Source organism: Cricetulus griseus, chromosome 4 (genome assembly GCF_003668045.3).
Source record: "Cricetulus griseus strain 17A/GY chromosome 4, alternate assembly CriGri-PICRH-1.0, whole genome shotgun sequence".
NCBI classification, from domain to species: Eukaryota; Metazoa; Chordata; class Mammalia; order Rodentia; family Cricetidae; genus Cricetulus; species Cricetulus griseus.
The window spans coordinates 210768083-210788732 of NC_048597.1; the positions used below are offsets into that span (position 1 = coordinate 210768083).

The window sequence follows — 20650 nt, forward strand, 5'->3', positions numbered from 1 at the left end:
GGGAGTCAGATTCTAGCCTGGACATCTTCAGAGAAAAATCAAAGAGGGGTTTGAGCCTACAGCCTGGAAAAAGGCTAGACTGTGCTAGCCACACCCATTGCTTTGGTTCCTCTTCTTATTGCTTTGACCACCTGACAAGAATCAACTTGAGGGAGGATTGATTTGGGTTCATGGTTTGAGGAGACACAGTCCACCTTGATAGAGAAGGCGTGGCAGCAGGAAGCTCCATGACGGCAGAAGTGTTCAGCTGGACTCCTTACTGCCTGCCGTGGTGGTCAAACAGCAAGCAGAAAGCAGACAGGAAGTAGAACTAGGCTACAGAGACTCAAGACCTGCCCATCAGTTACCTACTTCCTCCAGAGAGGCAACACCTGGTGAAAGTTCTTCATCCTTCCAAAAATGGAATCTGGGGGTCAGGTGTCGGAACACATGAGTCTATGGGGCATTTCACAGTCAGCACAGCACCCAGATCCTGCTGTTCTGTGTCTCTGTAAGGAGACCTACGTGATGCAGGCAACTAATGGTGCATTCCCTCCCCAGACTGTTGCTACCAGTGTTTTAATATGCCATCTGTGGGCTGCCCAAATCATGGCAGGCATGGTGCTAAGAACTTCCCATGCCTCAGCCTTGTGACCTTTACGCATATGTCAGTATTCATCCCAAGTTTTGCAAGCCAGCAAAGTGAGGCTCGGAAAGGAAACGTGACTGTCCAAGAAAGTTATCTAACCAAGAGATTAAAAAACACAGGCCCAAGTCTGAAGCCTCTGGCTTTAGCTAATGGCAGTTGTCATTATATGTAGGCAGGCAGGAACACGATGACCCTCCATCCCTGCTCTGTCTTTACCCTGTCTCTTGGACTCAAGGAGGCCTCATGAGGAAAGCAGGCAAAGGAGGGGAGGCTGCAAGAGCAGCCAGGCTCAAGTCCCTCCCATGTCCATTTAATGTCCCAAAGCCCTCCAAGGCTGTCCTTGCAGTCCCCAGCAGTCAGGCCCCCCCAAGAAGGCAGTGTAGAATAGGTCCAGGGTCCATGGCATGGTTTTGCTTTACCTTCTTTTTGGATTACTTTTTTTCATATAGAAAAGGGAAGAAAATAAGTAAATCTCCCTTGCAGGATTATTATAAGTTCCCTGTTAGTGCTACCTACTCTGAACCCTATCATGCCATCTGAAGATGGGGGAAGGGGGAGGTTTCCAAGAAAGAAAAAAAAAAGAACCTATTTCTGGGAATGGCAAGCACCTTCTCAACTTTCAGTTCTTATATTTACAGCCTTAATTGGCTTCTAAGGGCAGAAGCCACCTGCCTTGGCGAGCCCACCCCCAACCTCACATGGCTTCATTAGAGACTTCATCTTCCTGACCTGGCTTGGAACCAGTGGCAAAAGCTCCTTTGCTGTTTTCCCAGGGACTCTCCAGTTGGCTGCCATTCCATCTTAACTTCCCAGAATTCACAGCATCAGGCCACTTCCTCTGAGGGACACATGACTTTCTGGGCCCTGAGGTCCATACCATGACTTTCTGTGCCTCTATTGTCATTCTTCCCCACAGTCAGTTCTTGTCTTGGGTGACCTAGAAGGAGCTGGTCTATAACCTCAATGTCTGCAGCTATCTTCCAAGATGGAGGAGGGGTGGACCACTGGACCACAGCTCCATGTGGGCCTGATGGAGGCTATAAAGCGTAAAGATCAAAGACCATCTGGCTCGGCTCAAAGACCCCAGATCCCTTACCTGTCTCAGTCCCTGTTCCAGTCTCTCCTCTGCCCCCGCTGACCTCATGGAAGATCTGGCCACAGTGTGGTGGTGGGTGGGGATGGGAATGTGAGGGAAATCGTGAAGGGTTTGAGCAGCCAGGACTGCTGCCTAGAGAACCATCCGTGCTTGCCTTTCTGTTCCTTCTGAAGTATCTCTGACCTTTGGGATATTACAGGTTTACAAGGTGATAAAAATGGAAACATGAGACCCCGGCAGCCTGGAGGGAAAGATGCCCATGGTGAGTCCCAGGCCTTCTCTGGGGCCTCTTGAGAAAGCAGTGAGTTGGTCTCATGGTCCAGTCTCCTGCCAATTGGTACTGGCTTACTGGGACATCAAGTGTCTGAAACAATCTGTGAATTTGGGAGAAAGAGTGTCATGATTGACTAGTAATGTCTGCCATGGACACGGGTGTAGAAGGAAAAGCTGTAATGTCAGATTTCACCCCAATGCTAAAAATTAACCCTCTGATTACAAAGCAGTTCATTACAGGAGACACTAAAATCAGAATTCAGGGTGATGATAATTTGGAGCTGGAAATGTAGCTCAGTCCCTACCTAGCATGTATGAAGCTCAGGGTTCAGTCCTCAGAACCAGATCAACTGGGTATGCTGACATACTCCCGTAATGCTAGTACCACTTGGAGGTGGAGGAAGGAAGCTGGGAAGTTCAAGGTCATCTCTGCTACATAGAGAGAACAAGCCTGAACCAGAGACCCTGTCTCAAGAAGAAGGAGAAGGAGAAATGTTAACCTTAGACGGAGGACTTGGAATATAGCTCAGCAGTAGAGGGCTTACCTGTCATGTGCAATGTTCTGGGTTCCATCCCTACTGTCACCAAAAAAAATTGCAAATAAGTGAATAAAATTGGGTGTCAAATGCCCATAAGATGGGGAGCTTATGAATAGCAGGTTAAGAAGAGAAAGAAACACTGAAGAATGTGGTATGAGGTGGTAGGTGGCCTGGATTGGAATCCTGCTTTTTCCTCTAATTTGTCTCCCCTGGGCCTCAGTTTCCCCCTTGGTAGGCCAGATGCTGACGATGGCTCCATACACATCTGCCTATTTTGCTTTTAAAGTCAGAATAAGTTAATTAATGCTACTGCTGTTTTAAATGTCTTCATACAAATTCCTATTTTCCTATTTGAATCTTACATAATGTGCTCAGAAGGTAGATTTAATGAGGCATGAATCAGCATGGGTATTTTGAATATAAAATATCAAATATTGTAAAAATGGAACCAGGAAAGGAGGAACTGATAAAATAGAATTTTTAACCTCATTTTCGAAAGAAATGCCATCCTAAACAGGAGCAAGGAAGAGCTAAACTGAGTGGAAGCCTGTATGGTGTGAAAGTCCACTTGATACCACTTGTCACGCTGGGGCTGTCGTCAGACAGTGATGGGAGTCTTTCTGATGACAACTCTGAGAAGTGGACACTCAGCAGGAGTTGGCCAGTTCTGGTGAGGGTGGCTGAAGTATGGCTGCCTTTGGACCACACTAGCTGGGTTCATGGTTGTCTACTTTAAGATATTCCAGCTCCAACTCCATGGTAAACATGAGCCTGGACGATGTCAGATCCTGAGCCCCAGATCTGCCTCCCAGCACTGCCTGGGGCTCTTCTGGGTCCCGTGGGCAAGCCTAGGTAGATGCTGGCCATAAACCAACATCAGTGTCCAGTTTCTCTCTTCCTTTCTACCCTGGTGGCCTGATTCAAAAATCTAATCTCCTACAGGGAGCCTTTTATGCTTGTCTTGCCAAGCTTTCTTATACCCAGCATGCCTTGAGGTACCTTACACACCCAGCACATGGCTATGTGACCCTCCCTGAATGAGAATGCCAGGGTCCAGCAACACTGCTTGAATACTTCTTACAGAAAGTTTAAAAAAAAACTAAATATGAGATACCAGGGTCCAGCAACACTGCTTGAATACTTCTTACAGAAAGTTTAAAAAAACTAAATATGAGAGAGAGAGAGAGAGAGAGAGAGAGAGAGAGAGAGAGAGATTCCATCAGTAGTTGTCTGGGCACAGTTGTGTTAGCCAAGGTCTTTAGTGCTTAATCTTCAGGGTCTTCAAAATACTCAAGCTCCTTGTGGATCTTCAAGATGACAGTAGGGGTCATCACAGTTCCCAAACCACTTTGTCCAAAGGAACCCTTCTAGGAGGTACAGCTCTTGGAGTAAGAAAGGTTAAACAGCCACAGATCTTCAGAATGATCATAAGGCTTGGGCTCACAGCCTTTCTCAGTGGGTTCCCTGCTGACCTGGTTTCCCTGTGTTTCCAGCTTACCCCTGGGACAGGTCCAGCTTGAAATCCATGCCCCTGGACCTGCGGCACTTTGAGAAACTTGATGCCTCTGCCTCACAGGTAGGAGAACTGGCCCCCTAGCTAAGGACCCCAAAGGTGACTTAGTCAGGATAACAAACCTACCCCCAGGCCCCTCATGAACACATCCTGAGTAAATCAGATGGGTGGTCTATGACTCTTTTCACAGTATACATTTGTTAGTTTCTTACGGTTGTGACAGGCTCACAAGAGGCAAGTTAACGGAGGAAGGATTTGCTTAGGCTCACGGTTTGAGGAGTTACAGTCCATCGGGCAGGGAGGGCATTGGCAGTGCGAGCATTGGAGGGCCAGACACATTGCAACCCCAGGCAGGAAGAAAACAGGCAGGAAATGGAACTGGCTATAACGCCTAAAGGCCTGCCCTCCAGTGACCTACTTCCTCCAACAAGGCTCTGCCTCCTAAAAGTTGAGACCTTCTAAAATAATAACACCATCTGGGGACCAAGTGTTGAGATACATAACCCTATGGAGGGCATTTCACTTCAAACCACAGCAGTACAGGTGAGGAACAGAAAGCCCAAGGGTTGTATCAAATACATAGGTGGTGTCTTGGTTGCTTTTCCATTGCAGTGATAAATGCCACGACCAAATGCACCTGGGGGTGGAAAAGGGTTTATTTCATCTTAAAACCTGTAGTCCATTATCCTGGGACATCTGGGCAGGAACTCGAAGCAGGAAGCCTAGAAGCAGTAGCTGATGCAGAGACCATGGAGAACACTGCTTACTGGTTTGCTTCCCATGGCTTGCTCAGCTTGCTTTCCTGTAGCACCGGGAGCACTAGCCCAGAGGTGGCACCACTCACAGAAAGCTGAGTCCTCCCAACTCAATCATCAGCTAAGAAACTGCACCGCCGGTGGAACTGGTGGGGCTATTTTCTCAATGGAGTGTTCCCCTTCCTAAATGACTCCAGCTTGTGTCAAGTTGACATGAAACTAGCCAGCATAGACGTGTTTTAGTAAATATTAACCGTGACCACAGGTCACTAAAGCTACCCAGATGCCCTCCTGGCTAGCCCCAAATGGAAAGAGAAAGGCTAGGGTGGCTCTAGGGCCTAAGATTCAACTGGCCAGCACATGGGTCCTGTCCAGCTCCCGCAGACAGACTCTGGCCTCCTGGGCCCTGCTCTAGCTTCCTGCCTGGAGGAAGAGTGGCTGGTCATAAGTGGCAGTGTTAGACTCCCATACTCCCCAGGCCCTAGTGCAGCCTGCTCTTTCTGCTCACAGGTGACAGTCAAGAGTGGCCTGGATGAGCTGGTGAGTGACTTGATCCAGGAAGCCCACAGCGATCTGGAAAGGGTCCGAGCCATCTGGATCTGGATCTGCCACCACATAGGTACACCACCAGGGGGCAGCACTGGGAGCCCTGGATGCCTCTTCCCTCACAGACTTCTGTTACCTCCTTAGTGTGAGGATAGAGTTAGGTCAGGGCGAAGTGTTCCCTAGTGCCCCAAGTAAGCAAAGACTAACCAAGGAAGGTAAAAGCCACCCTCTAGACCTGGGCCTTCACCCCAAAGCTGCCTTCCCTGGTTACTGGATTCTTAGTGTGCATGCTCTACAGAGATGAGATCCTGGAACAGGCCATCTCCAAGAAGGGTGGTCACAGGCTGAGGAGAGCACAGCTGTCAGAAGAGCAGCAACACCACCAGAAGGTCCTAAAGCAGTGCCTGGAAGGGCGGGTGCTCACTTCCCTGCCTCCTGGTGTCACGCTAGGCCGCTGGCTTCCACCTACTCCCGGGGTTTTCAGAGCCATCTCAGGGACTTAGGCCTGAGCAGCTGCCTACTGCTCTCTATAGGACAGACTTGGGAATCTCACCAGGTCCTGGCAAGCCATAGAGGGTGCTATCAAGGGCCTGCCCCTCCTTGCTGAGTCCTGCAAATGGGGAGATGGTGACCCATCAAGTAGTGGGATGGGCCCTGTTCCACCCAGATTCCCTGAGGTTCTTTTGTCTTCCAGGCAGAGTTAGAAAATGTACTCACCTACCCAAGGTCTGAACCTGAGAGAGGCTGCCTCCTCCCCTGTACCATTAGTTGCCCCCCCACACACACACACACACACGGTCTCCTTATGTAGCTCTGACTTGCCTGAAACTCTCAATGGAGACCAGGCTGGCCTTGAACTCACAGAGCTCTACTCGCATCTGCCTTCTGAGTGTTGAGATTAAAGGTCTTCACCAAGACCCAGGTAGTCCTCCCTGCTTTGGCCCCAAACCCCCTTTGCCACCTACACAAAAGGTGACATGTCCGTCATGTCCGTATCTGGCGAGGTTGGGGTTCTGTTTGCATGCATGCCACTGTTTCCTCCTGAGTGCAGCTGAGGATGGAGGCCATGCTGTGGGCTCTGTGGCTTTCCCTTCCTCTCTGAGCCAGCCTCAGCCACCTGGGAGCCCTGTGCGCTCACAGTCTCTTCCTCTGTCCCCCAGAGTACGATGTTGAGGCCGCCCAGGAGAAGGACCGCCAAGCCTTCAAACCCACTGACATCCTGAGAACTCAGAAGACCAACTGTGATGGCTATGCTGGCCTCTTTGAAAGGATGTGCAGGTATGAAAGGCAGCCCGTATTAGGCTGGAGTCCCCGGGGCTGTCACCCGACTGTTCTCTTTCTTCTGAAGCCCTCTGTGCCTCTGCCCCCATGCCAGGCCTGGAGCTTGAGTTTGCAAACTCTGCTTGGGAATCCAAGTGAGTCCTGAAAAGGTCAATTTCTCCCTTTTTAACACCAGCGTAATTGACTTTGGACCATCTGCCGGGCTTCGCCATGCATTAGCATAATGGCAGATGAATGCACAAAGATAATTTAGTTATAAAAGGCCCCTTTTCTGCCTGCTCCCTTCACTGTACAGCTGAAGGTTAAAAGAGTGGCAGGCCTGGAGGCAAGAGGACAGTGGCTGCTGATGCCAAAGGAACATGAAAGGCTATCCTTTGGTGAGGGAGAGGGACCTTTACATGAGGATGCCAAAAGTCTACCTGGAGAGGTCCATTGGCAGGAGAGCTTGGTAAACGGGCAGTGGTCCTCTGTGTCTTTGGGCCCCTTCTCAGAGCTATGGGCTGAGCGTATGGCACTGCTGCAGGCCTAAATGAGAGAATGGGCCACGTTACTTTCCAATAACTTCTAGACATTCTCAAGGCTGGAGGAGCCATACTGATCCCTATATCTCCCTATGCTCTCTTTGCTGAAGTCTCCTGGGTTCCCTAGGAAAGAAGCAGTAAGCCCTAGGAGTCACCAGCAAGCGAGCGAATGGCTATGACTACGAACCTGTGTGTGTTATATTAGGCTTTTATTTCATAGCTTTTTACTTCCGTTGATGCTAAGGAATCAAACCCAGGGCCTTTCCCAGGGAAAGCAAATAATCTCCCACTAACCTACTAACCCTCCTATGGTGTTTGAGACAGAGTCTAGCTATATAGCTCAGGCTGGCTTTGAACTCGCCTCGTGGCCCAGGCTGACCTAAGTGATAGGATTATAGGTATACAACAACTGTTCTGATAATAACTTTAAAAAACCTCTACTATATTTATTTATGTCTCTATCTCAGGGGGAGGAGCATACACATGCCATAGCATTCTTGTGAAGGTCAGAGGAATCCTCTCCTTGTAGCATGGGGTATTGAACTCAGGTCATCAGGCTTGGTGGCAAGTGTTCTTACTCACTGAACCATCTTGTCAGCACACTAATAACTTTGTTTAAAAAAATGCTTACTATTCATAATCTGCAAAATTGTACAAAACAAGGAAAAGAAAACTAAGTGACCCTGAATCCCCCACGTGGTCATCACAAACGTCCTTGTCCCTTCCCAGGCTTGCTCTTAGCACAGTTATTCCCTGTGCTCCTTTCCTCCCTTTCTGCCTCTGTGAACATCCAGCTCTGAATCGTGCACACAGTAGGCCTTCAATAGGCATTTACAGAGTGATGAGAAGTGGCAGGATATGCCTAGCAGACTATGTGTTTTCTTTGAAATAACAGAATACCACCACTATGTTTTTAGTGCCTGCCGGGCATGTTTTAGAATATGGTTGTTTTCATAGGAATTTGTAGATTTGAAAATACTTGGGTTTTGTTTTTAATTTATTCATTCTTTCACAATCTCATACATATATGATGTGCTTTGATCGGATCTCCTATGGCCCCCCTCTTATCCTCCTCCCTCTCCCTCAAATTGAACACCTTCTTCCCAACAGGCCCCCTCCTACATTCACGTCTTTGGAGACCACTGTATTTAGTTAGGGTTGTCTGCATGAGTGGGAGTTATTTAGTTAAACAAGGGCAATTTACCACTGAAAAATAGGACTCTCCCTCCCCCGGCAACCATGAACTACGTATAGCTTCGCAGAAAGGAGCAGCCCCGATGGAATGTCCTGGGCCTGTCCCAGCAGGACTGGAGGCAGCCTCAGCTGCTCAGTGTCCTTGTCTTGCCTAAGCCTCCTGGCTTACTGTAAAAGTGCCATTGGGCTCCCATCCCTAACTGCACACTTCCGGGTCTTCCAGGCCTCAGTTTCCTTATCTGTATCTGTTGGGGAGAGGGAACGTGCTATTTGGAGACATTGCTCAGCTGAATTTGAAACTGCTAGGGTTTTTTGTTGTTTGTTTTTTGTTTGTTTGTTTTAACTTGCCCCATCTTTCATAAGTATAGGAACTTTTCTCCAGACTCTGCCAGCCCACCCACATAGATTCAGAAAACTGACGCTTGCCTTGATTGAACCTGTCAGTTCTCTGACCTAGTCCAGATGCTAAACAATGGCCACATCCTGCCCTGCAGCTGATCATTAAAATACACCCCAACATTTTCCATCGGTTACAGTCTCAACTGAGCAGCGGCCATGCACAAAATCCCTGGCACTATGGGGATGCTTAACAATGGCTCCCAGTTCTGTGAATTCCCTTAACTGTTGCCTTAGAGATCAGGAACTCATTCATGCATAGCTTCCCTAAACCCCTTTGCCCCTGAAATACCTGCCAAACATTTGGCAAATTCATTAGCTGATTCCTTAATAACTGTAGACATGCAATCCACACTTAGTCTGCTGGGCTGTCAGGGTGGCCTCTTAGAGAGAGTTGTACTCAGGGGCCAGCGCTGCTTCCTGCCCAGTCATCTGCCTCCTCACAAGGCCTCATTAAAGACTGGTTTAATAAAGTGCTTTGGTAAGGACCTAGATATTTCCAGGCATTAGTCGTTTCCCCCTCGTCTTCCCTGAGTTTCCAATGTGACGAGTTTTGTTAGTCCTGTTCCTCGCCTGTGTGACTGTTGGTCCTGTTTCTTTCTGACTTTTCTATCATTGAGTATTAAGTCTCTCTTTAGCCTCCATTGCCCACAGTCTTAATTGATTCTGCCTAATCTTCTTGCAGGGGCCAAGGTTAATTCCCCAGGCTTCTGCCACAGAGTCAGCCTGCAGTAAATTCTCTCCCTCTGTAATCACAGCCCTAGCACCACAGCTAGCAGATTTTCCAGAGATTTGAGATAACCAGGAGTTTATTACCAGTCTAAGGCTTTGACATTGAGCAGGCTGGTTGTCACCAATCATATGTCAGCGGCATTTCCATCCATCCATCTTCTAGTGTCTCAGAGAGCAAGTACAGAGGCATGCCTGCTTAGACGGCTGCTGCTGGTCAGTTATGACCATAGTAACTGTCATCCGCGCCTCTTGGGAAATGTGGATCTCCAAGAGCTGAATAGTCTTTTTTCCTCTTTTCCATCAGTGTCAGAGACTAACCCCATAAGTCGTGTGCATGTTAACTAGCTCTGAGAACTCTCACTGAACTGCATCTCCACGCCTCCATTCAGTTTTTATTGGGAGACAGCATCTCTCTGAGTTTCCCAGGTTGACCTTCACTCTGTAACTCAGGCGGTTTTCCTACCTCAGTCTCCTGAGTAGCTGGGACTAAAGGCCTGCACCCCCAGGCCTGGTTTGAACAATTTAATTATTGCCAGTTCCAGCTTTGTCACATGAGACCTCTGAAAGGGACATTGAAAACTCCCCTTCCTTATAGATACACTGACAGAAGACGAGAACTTGAATTCTATTACTATAGCAAATCATCTTTTAGTTTTGCTGTGTACCACCAAAAGCCTTACAAATTAAAACAGAATCTTGGCCTGCCAAAGTCCTGGTGTAATTGAAAAGCTCTCAGACTCTGCCTCAGGATTGCTGTGCCCCAGTTTCATTGTGTCCCCAAGTCAGTGAGCATCTTTCTCTGAACGGCTGTTAGGCAGGAAATCCAAGATCGTATCTCATGAAGCCAGAGGTGGATAGATGTGTAGCAAGGAGAGAGAGATGCATAAATTTGTAGGAAATCAAGTACACACGTTGTGAGAGACGCCATCGCTTATGCTCTTCTGCAGTATAGAAATCACACTTTTTTCAGCAAGACAATGAATTAAAGGTGTGTGTCACTCATTTACAATGGTCAGAAGCTGCTGTGTGCAGAGTGTCCCTGCCTGCCCAGCCCTTCACCCACACTGCCAGCACGGCCTGGCCATTCAGAGGCTATAGCCGCATAACAGTTCCTATGGAAGGGCCTGGATCGTGTTTTATCAAATGACCGTTGTGGTCTTGGCCCATCACCTCTTCAGTCAGTATCCAGGGACACACCCCCAGCAAGCTGGTGTGCTCAAATCTTTGGTAAGTGACAAGGAAATGCATTCGTGGAAGCTAAGGCAGCTACAGAAGCCAGCCAGGGTCACCAGGTAATGCTGCCTTCCATTTGCCTGCACCTCTGCTCAGTGCATACTCACCAGGCCCCAGGGGATGGCCAACTGTGCTTCTGGAACCTCCCAGCAATGGTTGGCTCCCTGGGCCCTGATGCTGACTGGGGCTTGGACTATAGCTTTCTCCTGATATTCTGGGTGTCTCAGGAGACTCGCTCATGAGTCCTGCATGCAAGTTGGCTTTGCAACTTCAGATGCACATGTTTCCTGTGCTGACACACTGACACCAGTGCTGTTAGAACTGTCCAAAGGGAAAGGTTCCATCTGCAACCTGAGGCAGTTAAATAGATGGCCCTGGACCACTATTCAGCAGGTGGAAACATTCCTCACCCTTGATGGCTTCTTCAACAGTTCTCCCAGCTCCTGCCCCAGAGTTCCCAGTGCTTTGTTTTCTGGGGTCTCAGTGACAGTTCCCAGAGCCTCCCACTTCACAAACATGAGCACTTCCAAGGCAGCCACCGAGCCTCGTCTTGGGACAATCTCTTACCAGGTTTGTGCTGTGTCGTGTTGTGCTGTGGCCCGGTACCCACTCCTGTGCTTGACGCACCATTTATACAGCCAGTGGTCTCTCAATGACATGAAAAGGTCACGGATCGTGATCTGACCAGCAACCAGAGAGGCTGGATGCAAAGCTCCGAGTTCTACAGTCATTGTTTTACACATCTGAGTTATTTTACTTCATATAAAAGCTATGGATTATTGACAACACTTTACATTGTGACTTCTGTCCAATTCATCTTGCACACAGCTGCCAGATAATAAAATATCCCCATGCCATACTCCAGCAATGCATAAACTTACAGCTGAGTTCATTTTTCATCTTAGTTCTGCCACAGGCATTCCCCACGGCCCTTCCTCCCTCTCCTCGGCCTGTCAGAGGAGAATTGCCCCCGGAGATCACTTAATGCCAACCGTTCTTCTTGCCCATAATGAGCCTAGTAAGGTCACTGCAGGTGACTGTTAGAGGTGGGAATAGAGTCCTGATTTCCTGGCTGCACACTCTGGCCACCCATGCCAGCTTGGAGCAATATGAGTACATGTCACTGTTGTCCTTTCTTCCTCCTGGGCTGGAAAAGGCCTTTCCTGCTAGTCCTCACTTGCTTCTCCACACCTTCCCTCCTCTTCTTCTCCTGGTGGAAGAATATCCCCCAGCACATGCTTTAAAACAGACTTCTCCCAGGAGGAGGTCCAGACTGCCTTACATGGGTGCCCAGTTCACTCCAGCACCCAGAGGTGGCATGGATACTAGATGCGCCTCCCTCCCTCCCTCCCTCCCTCTCTCCCTCTCTCCCTCCCTCCCTCTCTCCCTCCCTCCTTTCCTCTTTCCCCCTCCCTCCCTCTCTTCCTCCCTCCTTTCCATCCTTCTTTCTTTCCTTCTTTCCTTGATCCTGACACTCTGAGCAGAGATCACAAGCACCATGGAACAGTCCAGAGCCCAGCAGTTCCACTCACCACTTGCCCTTACTGTGAAATGGGCCATTTCCAACACAATGGTTCTCAGGGCTTTCCTTTGCCTTCCACAGCAGACTAAAACTTATATAACACAACATTCTGAGGAACAGTAGGAGATAATTCACTGAAGGATATAACTTAAGTTTTGTGTATAGATTTCCCCAACTCTAAAAGTAACATAGAATCAGTATTTTTAAATGGTGTTATGGTCCCCTCCCCCTCCCCTTTTGTACAGTACTGGAGATTGAATCTTGAGCCTTATACATACAAGGCAAGCACTCTTCCCCTGAGCTACAGCAACGCCCCCCCCAAAAAAATTAAGCTGCAGAGGATTTTAAAGAAATAAAACCAACCATAATTCCATTACCCAGAGATCAAGGATCTTTCCCACCCTTCTCCACGCATACACACATTTCACTGTCTGTGCTGGCTTCCTACCCTGGGAACCTTCTGTTCTGGGACTCATTTTGGACATCACCAGCAGAAAATCCTGCCATCAGGGTCTAGCTACTCTTGGTGTCTGTCAACAGGCTGTCCCCAAGTGCTCCTGAAGTATTTTTCACAGGGCTCAGCTGCTACAATCTCGTGAGATTACCTGGGAAGCCCTGGGAGCCTGAACCCTCTTTGGCACTGTGAGCAGAAGGCCAGGAACCACCAAATGTCATCCCCTTAGGAGTCTCAGTGTGAGTGGTCTCAGCATGGCTCTGCAGGTAGAGGGAGGCCGAAGAAGACATGGTAAGGGGCCATCTTCAACTGCATGTGAAGCAATGTGAGAAATGAGGGTCCCTTCATTTTCATGATAACACATTTGCCCCAGTGACTCCACAAATGATGTGTTAATATTCAATAGTCACCATGGCATTCTACTGACTACTAGCCGAATGTTCCTCTTCATGGGGAAACCTCTCTCTAGCCTCACGGCAAATGCACGATCATCTTACGCCATTACTCTAAGGCCCTGTTGTTTAAAGTGATTGGGGGATTCAGGTCTGATTCATCCAGAGGGTGCCCCACTGAACAGGCCCTGCTACCTGAAGCCAGCATCAGAGAGATGCTCAGGGATTCACTGTGTGGAGGGTGGGGCAGTTGTTGAGGCAAAAGAGTTCCACTGAAGAGTCACTTTGGACATCCAGGACTCCATAGTCTTGTGTATTTATTATGCCAGTTCTACAGGGTGGGGGTGGGATGCAAGAAAAGTGTTGGGGCAGAGCTGCAACCTTTCCTAATTCACAGAGGCAACACCAGGGCATTGGCAGCACTGGGGCCAGCAGCTTCATGTGGGTCAGACTGGCACTGTCCATTCTTCTATAGCCATGTTGGGGGAGGAGCTGGTGAGGAGGAGAGTCAGCGGGTGTTGGGGAGGCAGGGCCTTCAGGGGCCCTGCTGATTCAGCCTTGGAGTGTTGGCTACAGCCCAGACTTGATTTTACGTCTCCAAAAGTGACTGGCACCCTTCTCCCACAATACAAGTTCCCCAAAAGTGGTGCCTGCTTTGCCATTAGCAATAGGAATACCCTGTCAAAGAGACCCCAAAGCCAGGACTAGCCAGTCAATGTTTCCACTCATCATGGAACAGATAGAGACTTCAAAATGGTGACTGTCTTAGTTAGGGTTACTATTGCTATGATGAAACACCAGGGCCAAAGCAACTTGGGGAGGAAAGGGTTTATTCAACTTACTCTTCTGCATCACAGTTCATCATGAAAGGAAGTCAGGACAGGGCAGGAACCTGGAGGCAGGAGCTGATGCAGAGACCATGGAGGGGTGCTGTTTCCTGGCTTGCTCATTATGGCTTGCTCAACCTTCCTTCTGATAGAAGCCAGGACCAACAGCCCAGGGATGGCACCACCACATCAGTCTGGGCCCTCCCCAATCCATCACTAATTAAGAAAATGCCCAACAGACTTGCTTACAGCCCAATCTTATGGAGGCATTTTCTCAACTGAGGCTCACTCCTCTGATGACTCAAGTTTGTGTCAAGCTGACATAAAACTAGCCAGTACGGTGACCCAGGCAGTCATCAGTGAAAGACATAAATGCATGGTGCTTTCTGTTCCCTGCTCATAAAAGCCAAAACTGATGGTCAGGTATCCTGGCAGCCAGTCCATTTTCCTTGGTCAGTTCTGGATACACCAGTCTGCTCACCCTTCCCATACCTATGCGGATATGCTTGGATGAGCATAGGCAGAAATTGGTCTCAGCTACTCCCTGCCCCCACCACCAGCACCCTCCCGGGGTGTCCTGGCTCTCCCAGCCTCTGTGAACAGCTCTCCCGTGTTGGTTTTCTTCCAAGAACATCTCAGTTTCTCTGCTCCCTGTGTTCTTGAGGCTGCCCTCTCTCTTGTCCTCATTTTTCCTCCTGAGGAGCTGTGCATCGGATCCTGTCAAGCAGGCCCTGGGGAGACACTACAGAAGTGAGCTGAAGTGTCCCAGGGGAGTAGCGAGCAGCAGGGCTGCAGCCAGTCTGCACAGGCAAGGCCTGCCAGCACTATGGCTTCCTGTCCCCACCCCCAGCACTCAAGCCCCTTCTCAGACACATGTCCTACCCCCAGGATCGCTGGTGTGCAGTGTGTCACCGTGCCTGGCTACTCCAAGGGCTTTGGCTACCAGACTGGGCAAAGCTTTTCTGGAGAGTTCGACCATGCCTGGAATGCTGTGTACCTTGAGGGCCATTGGCACCTGCTGGATAGCACCTGGGGCAGTGGCCTGGTGGACACTACCACCTCCAAATTTACCTTTCTGTAAGTACAAGGTTCATCTTTGCCAAGTGTCTGGTCTGTGTGTGGGGGTGGGGGGCACAGGTTGAAGGAGAGGGGTATCTGGGAGAAGGGAAGGGCCAAGTGGAGAGAGCATGGCTAGACAACTTTGCCTAGCTATAGTCACCCTCCCCAAAGCTGGATCACTTGTGAGGAGCCAGAACTTCTTGTCACCTCACCCTTCCATGACTAGATCTCTCTTCAGACTGCCCAAAGCCCCTTCCAGCTAAACACAGGAGCCCCTTAGGTTTGCCCCAGACCATACGTGAGGAGGGGCTAAGAAGCCTCACTGCCATCAGCTATGTGCCCAGATGCTCCATCTCCTCCTCCTCCCACTTCCTGGTCTCTGAAAAGGAAGAAGGAAGAAGTCTGTGGTTGGCAGACAGGAGAGCTGCAGGTAGAGCTGAGCTGCCCTGGGGCCCCCACGGTACAGGCTGGACTATGACCATCCTTTGAGGCTTGGCCAGTCCTGAACTTAAGCTCCAGTCAAACATGACTTGTCCCTTGGCAGCCTTGGTCCCCTTTATTCAGGAAACTGACTGTCCTCCCGGGTATGTGCAAGTGAAACCCACAGCCACTCTGCAACCATCGCTTACTCTCAACAGTGTCCTCACTAGGCAGAGCAAAGCCTCCCCAAGCCCAAGCTGGGTCTCTATTTCCTTCTGTCTCCATCTCTGACCAGTCCCAAGGAGCCACAGAAGTCCCTCTCCCCTGCACAGCCCCCCAGGAACAGGGACAAGAAGGGTCTAGAGGAACAAGAGCATTGGCACCTTGTCTCCCACCTCTCAGGCCCTCACTGCCCACACCTGCTCTAAGGGTCATGCTTTTGCTCCTTTCAAATTACTTTTGGGCATTAAACATAGAGGAAGCCATCTTTTCTACCCCACCCTACCCCTAACATCCTAAGGCTCTGAGAGCAAGCCACGGGTTCATGCCGTGGCCTAATCTCAGAAGGAGCCTCGGATCCTGTGTGACCCCAGGGTCTGCACACCACTACTGAAGAAGAGTCTCCAGTGCCCACATTAGGACCACAAATGGTACTGCTTCCATACTGTTATCAGCAATACCCCTCCAGTGGTTGGGTCAACTAAATACAGATGTCCCAAGCTCCCCTGTGAGATGCCAGATGTGGTGAAGGTCATCAGGTCTATTGCTACACATGGCTCCTAACCAGGTCTCTCTCCACTCCAGCTACAACGAATTCTACTTCCTCACCCACCCCGCCCTGTTCATCGAGGACCACTTCCCAGACAACAAAAACTGGCAACTGCTGAAGCCACCTCAGTCTCTGAGGCAGTTTGAGAACAATATGTACCACAAGAGTGAATTCTACAACAAGGGCATGCTGAGTGCCCACCCAGAGACGTCCATGATCCGAACAGGTAAGGAGAAGGAAGCCCACAGGCAGGGCACCAGTAGTGACCCAAGCCACTCCCACTAGAGTGAACCAAGAAAAGCAGACCACCAAGCCTAGCGTCTCCCATGGCTGGCCTGAACTGACGTTTGTCATCCCCTGACACACCATGTTAACCATGGCAGGTGGATGCTTGCACACTCTGAAAAGCAAGACCTGATCCCAGAATCACAGTCATGGGTCTCAAAGGGCTCGCCCTAAAGGACTGTTTCCCATGACTCTCTGAGAATCCAGAACCTGGTGCTGAGCTTGGCACACAATGGAACTCAGGTAGGCTGGTCAGTTCAATTCCCCCTTCTCATCAGAGCCCTACTCTTCCTGTCAGCACCAGCTCTGTCATCAGGGGGTCTCCATGCATCCCAGACATGAGCTCCTAGAGGCAACCAACTAGGGTGGCCTTCAGGATGATGGCGTTGACCCCACCCTACACTGTGAGGTGATGGAGTAAAGAGATAGGGCAAGGGGTGAAGCCAGGGAGCAGGTACCTCTTGCCCCTTGCACTTCCCTGTGGATTTCTTGACCTGGATACAGAGCTCCCCTGGCCTCTGGCAAGTAACAGACATGTGGCAGCTCCGGCTGCTGAAGCAACAGCAAACGGCTGCTCACTTTGAATCTCATTTCCTGCACCTGAGGCTGCTGGAGGTCTGTGGACTCTATTGTGAGGTGTTAAACCACAAGAAAGACTCAAGCAGACCATAACATCACCGTAGTTATGTCGCTGAGCTGAGTTTGCCTTTTTGGGAGACAGAAAAAAAAATGTAAACACCAGATTTCTTAATTTATACTAATCTAAACGCAATTCCATATTCAGGCTACATCTTGAAAGACTGTTTCTTGGTGGATGTGAATTGCCTTACGTATAGAGATGGGAGAGAAGAAGCAAGAGAGGGAAGCTGAGGTGGGGAGCAAAAAGGAAGGGAAGGAAGAGAGCCTCGAGAGGGGGTCAGTGGGTGCAGGAGGGAGAAGCAGGGAGGACAGAGGGGTGCCAGGCATGGCTCCTCCAGAAGGCCTTTGGGAGCCCCAGTACTTCACCTCCTTTGAGATGCTCAATGCACTTCCGCCAAGGCTTCTCTAGGACAGGCACCAAGCTCCTCCCAAAGAGCCCACAGCCCAGGCAAAGTCAGAGGATGGAAAAGTGCTCCCATGATTCATTCTGAAAATGGTGGGCTCTCTGAAAGTGTCCCCCAGTCCCCCTTTGGTATGTCCCAGCTCACCTGAGGGCTGGGGTAGGCTCTTTGTGGCCAGGTCTTTATGGTGAGTCCTCACCAAGTATGGCGTGGAGGATTAATAGTGAACATGAACCAGACAGCCTTCTCTTTGCCAGCCTCCATCCATGAACATGGTTGCAGAAGCTTCTGGGGCAAGGGATAGGGTGGCCAGCTTCTAACAGAAGGTAAGGCCAGGCTCTCAGAGCAGGTACTGTCCTGGGGAGTCAGGTAAGCCCAGACAGAAAAAGCCCTCGTGAGCTGCAAAAGCCAGGAGAAAATCAATGACCTAAATAAAGGAATACAAAAGTACAGGTCAAGGTGGAGCTGGAGCGAGAGTGGATGGATGGATGGATGGATGGATGGATGGATGGATGGATGGATGGGTGCATGAATCTGCCAAAGCCCACTCCAGAATCACAGCTATGGCACTCCTATGTGAGAAGCAAGTTTGGGCAGGGGAGAACAGGAAATACCCTTTCAACACTCCTGGACACCACTCCCTGGAGTGAAGCCCTTCCAACTGGTTATGGTAATGTGTTTATATGACAGCTGTTGACACTATAAGATCACTACTAGGGAGTGATATGAAAGCAAAGAGTTTCAGGGCTGGGGAGACAGCTCAGTGTTTAAGAGGACCTGAGTTCTGTCCCCAGCACACACATCCTCTAGTCAGCTCAGTCACTTGTAACTCCAGCTCCAGAGGATCCAATACCCTCTTCTGGCTTCCATGGGCACCCACACACAAGCAGCATTCACGCAAAGACATACAAACATGCACATAAAAATAAGTCCTTTTTTTAAAGAGAGATAGATAGTTGGAGGAGATGGCACTCTTTCTGCCCTTTGAGCGCTTTCCCTGCTCTAGAATTAGGTAATATATCCAGATAGGTTTCACCTGATGTAAACCAAATGGGATAGTAAAAGAAAGGAACACACATGGCTGGGGCTCCCCACCCCAGTTATCAGCTCTTTCAAAAATATTCGCCTAAACGAAACAGAAGAATACCATGTTCAGTGACATCACATTGTAAACTCAAGCCTGGTAGAGAGATTTACACCACAGACGTGAACACACACTGTAAGTGAGATCTAGTTATTAAGCATTCACCAGAACACACTGGACCAATGTCACCTGACCTGGACTTCCTCTCCACAGTGAATGGGAAAGCCACGGTCACCATTGAGAGCTGTGCTCCAACACTGTTCATGTTCATGCTCAATGGCAAGCAGGAGCATGGGCTACTGAGCCTCAGGAAAAACGGGATGAAGCTGGAAGTGTACCCTCCAACCATGGGCACCCACAAGCTGCAGATCTTTGCCAAAGGCAACTCTGAAATCTATAGCTCAGTGCTTGAGTACACACTCAAGTGCAACTACGTGGACCTCTCTGTCCGGCTGCCCGCTGAGCTTCACCAGCCCGTGGGCCCCAGCTGGTTCTCAGAGCAGATGGGCATCACAAAGCCCTCCCACCCTGACCCCATCATCCACACCAGTGATGGTCGCTGTTCCATCAGCTTTGGCGTGGAGGAGGGCATCAGTGTCCTGGCATCCCTCCATGGAGACGACGGCACCATCACCGAGGAGACGCAACGGCGCTACATCTTCCAGTTGGACCGAGAGAAGAGGACAGAGCTGAAAGTCCAGCTGCCCCACGCTGGCAAGTTTGCCCTTAAAATCTTCGTGAAGAAGAGGCAAGAACAAGGCAACTTCATCTTTGTCTTCAATTACCTCCTGTGCTGTGCCAACACCAAGGTGAACTGGCCTATGTTCCCCGAGAGCTTTGGCAACTGGGGGCAGGGCAATGAGCTGCTGGAGCCTCTCTCGGGTGTGCTCCCTGCCAACCGCAACATACCCTTCAAACTGAAGCTTCACGGTATTGCCAAAGCCCTGGTGAAAGGGCAGGACACGTGGCCCCTGACCCTCAACCCGGAGGGATACTGGGAGGGCAGCTGCAACACGGCTGGCTGCCAAGAAATCTATGTCATGGTGCTGGAGAATGCGAACCACAACTTCTACTCCTACATCCTGAAATACAAAGTGAATGACCAGTGAGGGGCTGCAAACCCACAGCCTCCCAGGGCTAAGGCCAGCCCCGCCCAGGGAGAGCCCAAGCCAAGTGCAGAGAGCCTGGGACACCACTATTCTGCATGAAATCACTTCTAGGCCTCTGCCTCAATCTCCCTGCTCTGCCACAGGCACTGAGGAATTTGTATTGCTGATGGTTTCACTCAGCGTGCTTGTGGATGAAGGGACAGAGGCAAAGGCCCTTTAGAAGAAAAAGGTGCTATGTAAATCCGAGGTATTGTGAAGTATATCCCACGCCCATGCCTGCTCCTGTGTTAGTACCGTGTTGTAGAGATGGGTGGGAAAGCAGAGATGTTGCCCATGCTGAAAGCTTTCCACACGATGCCTAGAGAATGATGCTTGAGGCCGAATCTATCAGTGAGATCAGTCACCCCACAAATACAGTGTTCCTCTACTCCTTCTGGACCCCGGGGAAAGTTGGGCCTGCTCATCTTCCATATTCCTAGTGTCTCTTCGGTAGCCACTTCGTGCTCTTCAAGAGCTTGTGAAAAGGGAGATGGGGAAAAGAAGCCAGCTGACAATCAGCCAACTAGAGGCTGTTCTCTCCCAACCCCTGTGAGTCTCTGAGATGTGACAAGGACAGAAACCAGCTGTGTGCACACAGGATGTCCTGGGTGGGGGACCAGGGATGGAGTGGTGTCTTTGGAAGTCTGGCAACCCACACTTAAGGGTGAAGATTCCCGATTTTGTGTACCTACCAGAGTTCAGCCCTGCCCTCCCAGTCTGAGGCCAGGCCCATCACCAGTTTTTCACAGGAGCATCAAATGCCTACACAACCAGTCAGGAGCCTGGCTGATGACCATGAACGGAGACCTGAGTCCTGGGCAGGCAGATGAGCCCCAGAGAAACAGCAGCAGAACCAGGGACAGTATATGCTAATAGAATTCTGCTGCTTCCAAGACCTTACAAGAAAAAACAGGCTGACAGGACCACCACATGCCCCTGGAGG

General features: G+C 49.9%; 1 protein-coding gene across 3 annotated transcripts in view; it reads left to right on the top strand.

Moving 5' to 3' along the window:
- Ky (kyphoscoliosis peptidase) overlaps window positions 1-19668 on the top strand; it is a 34714-nt gene extending 15046 nt beyond the window's left edge. For 2 of the 3 annotated variants that reach the window (XM_027414308.2, XM_035444738.1), the window contains 7 exons: window positions 1924-1986; window positions 4030-4112; window positions 5315-5423; window positions 6511-6628; window positions 14791-14979; window positions 16186-16376; window positions 18773-19668. In XM_027414308.2, the coding sequence (XP_027270109.1) occupies window positions 1924-1986; window positions 4030-4112; window positions 5315-5423; window positions 6511-6628; window positions 14791-14979; window positions 16186-16376; window positions 18773-19668 (1649 nt within the window). Of the gene's footprint in view, window positions 1-1897; window positions 1987-4029; window positions 4113-5314; window positions 5424-6510; window positions 6629-14790; window positions 14980-16185; window positions 16377-18772 lie in introns of all 3 variants that reach the window. The other variant, XM_035444737.1, reaches the window with a different exon arrangement.
- Window positions 19669-20650: the final 982 nt, after the last annotated feature.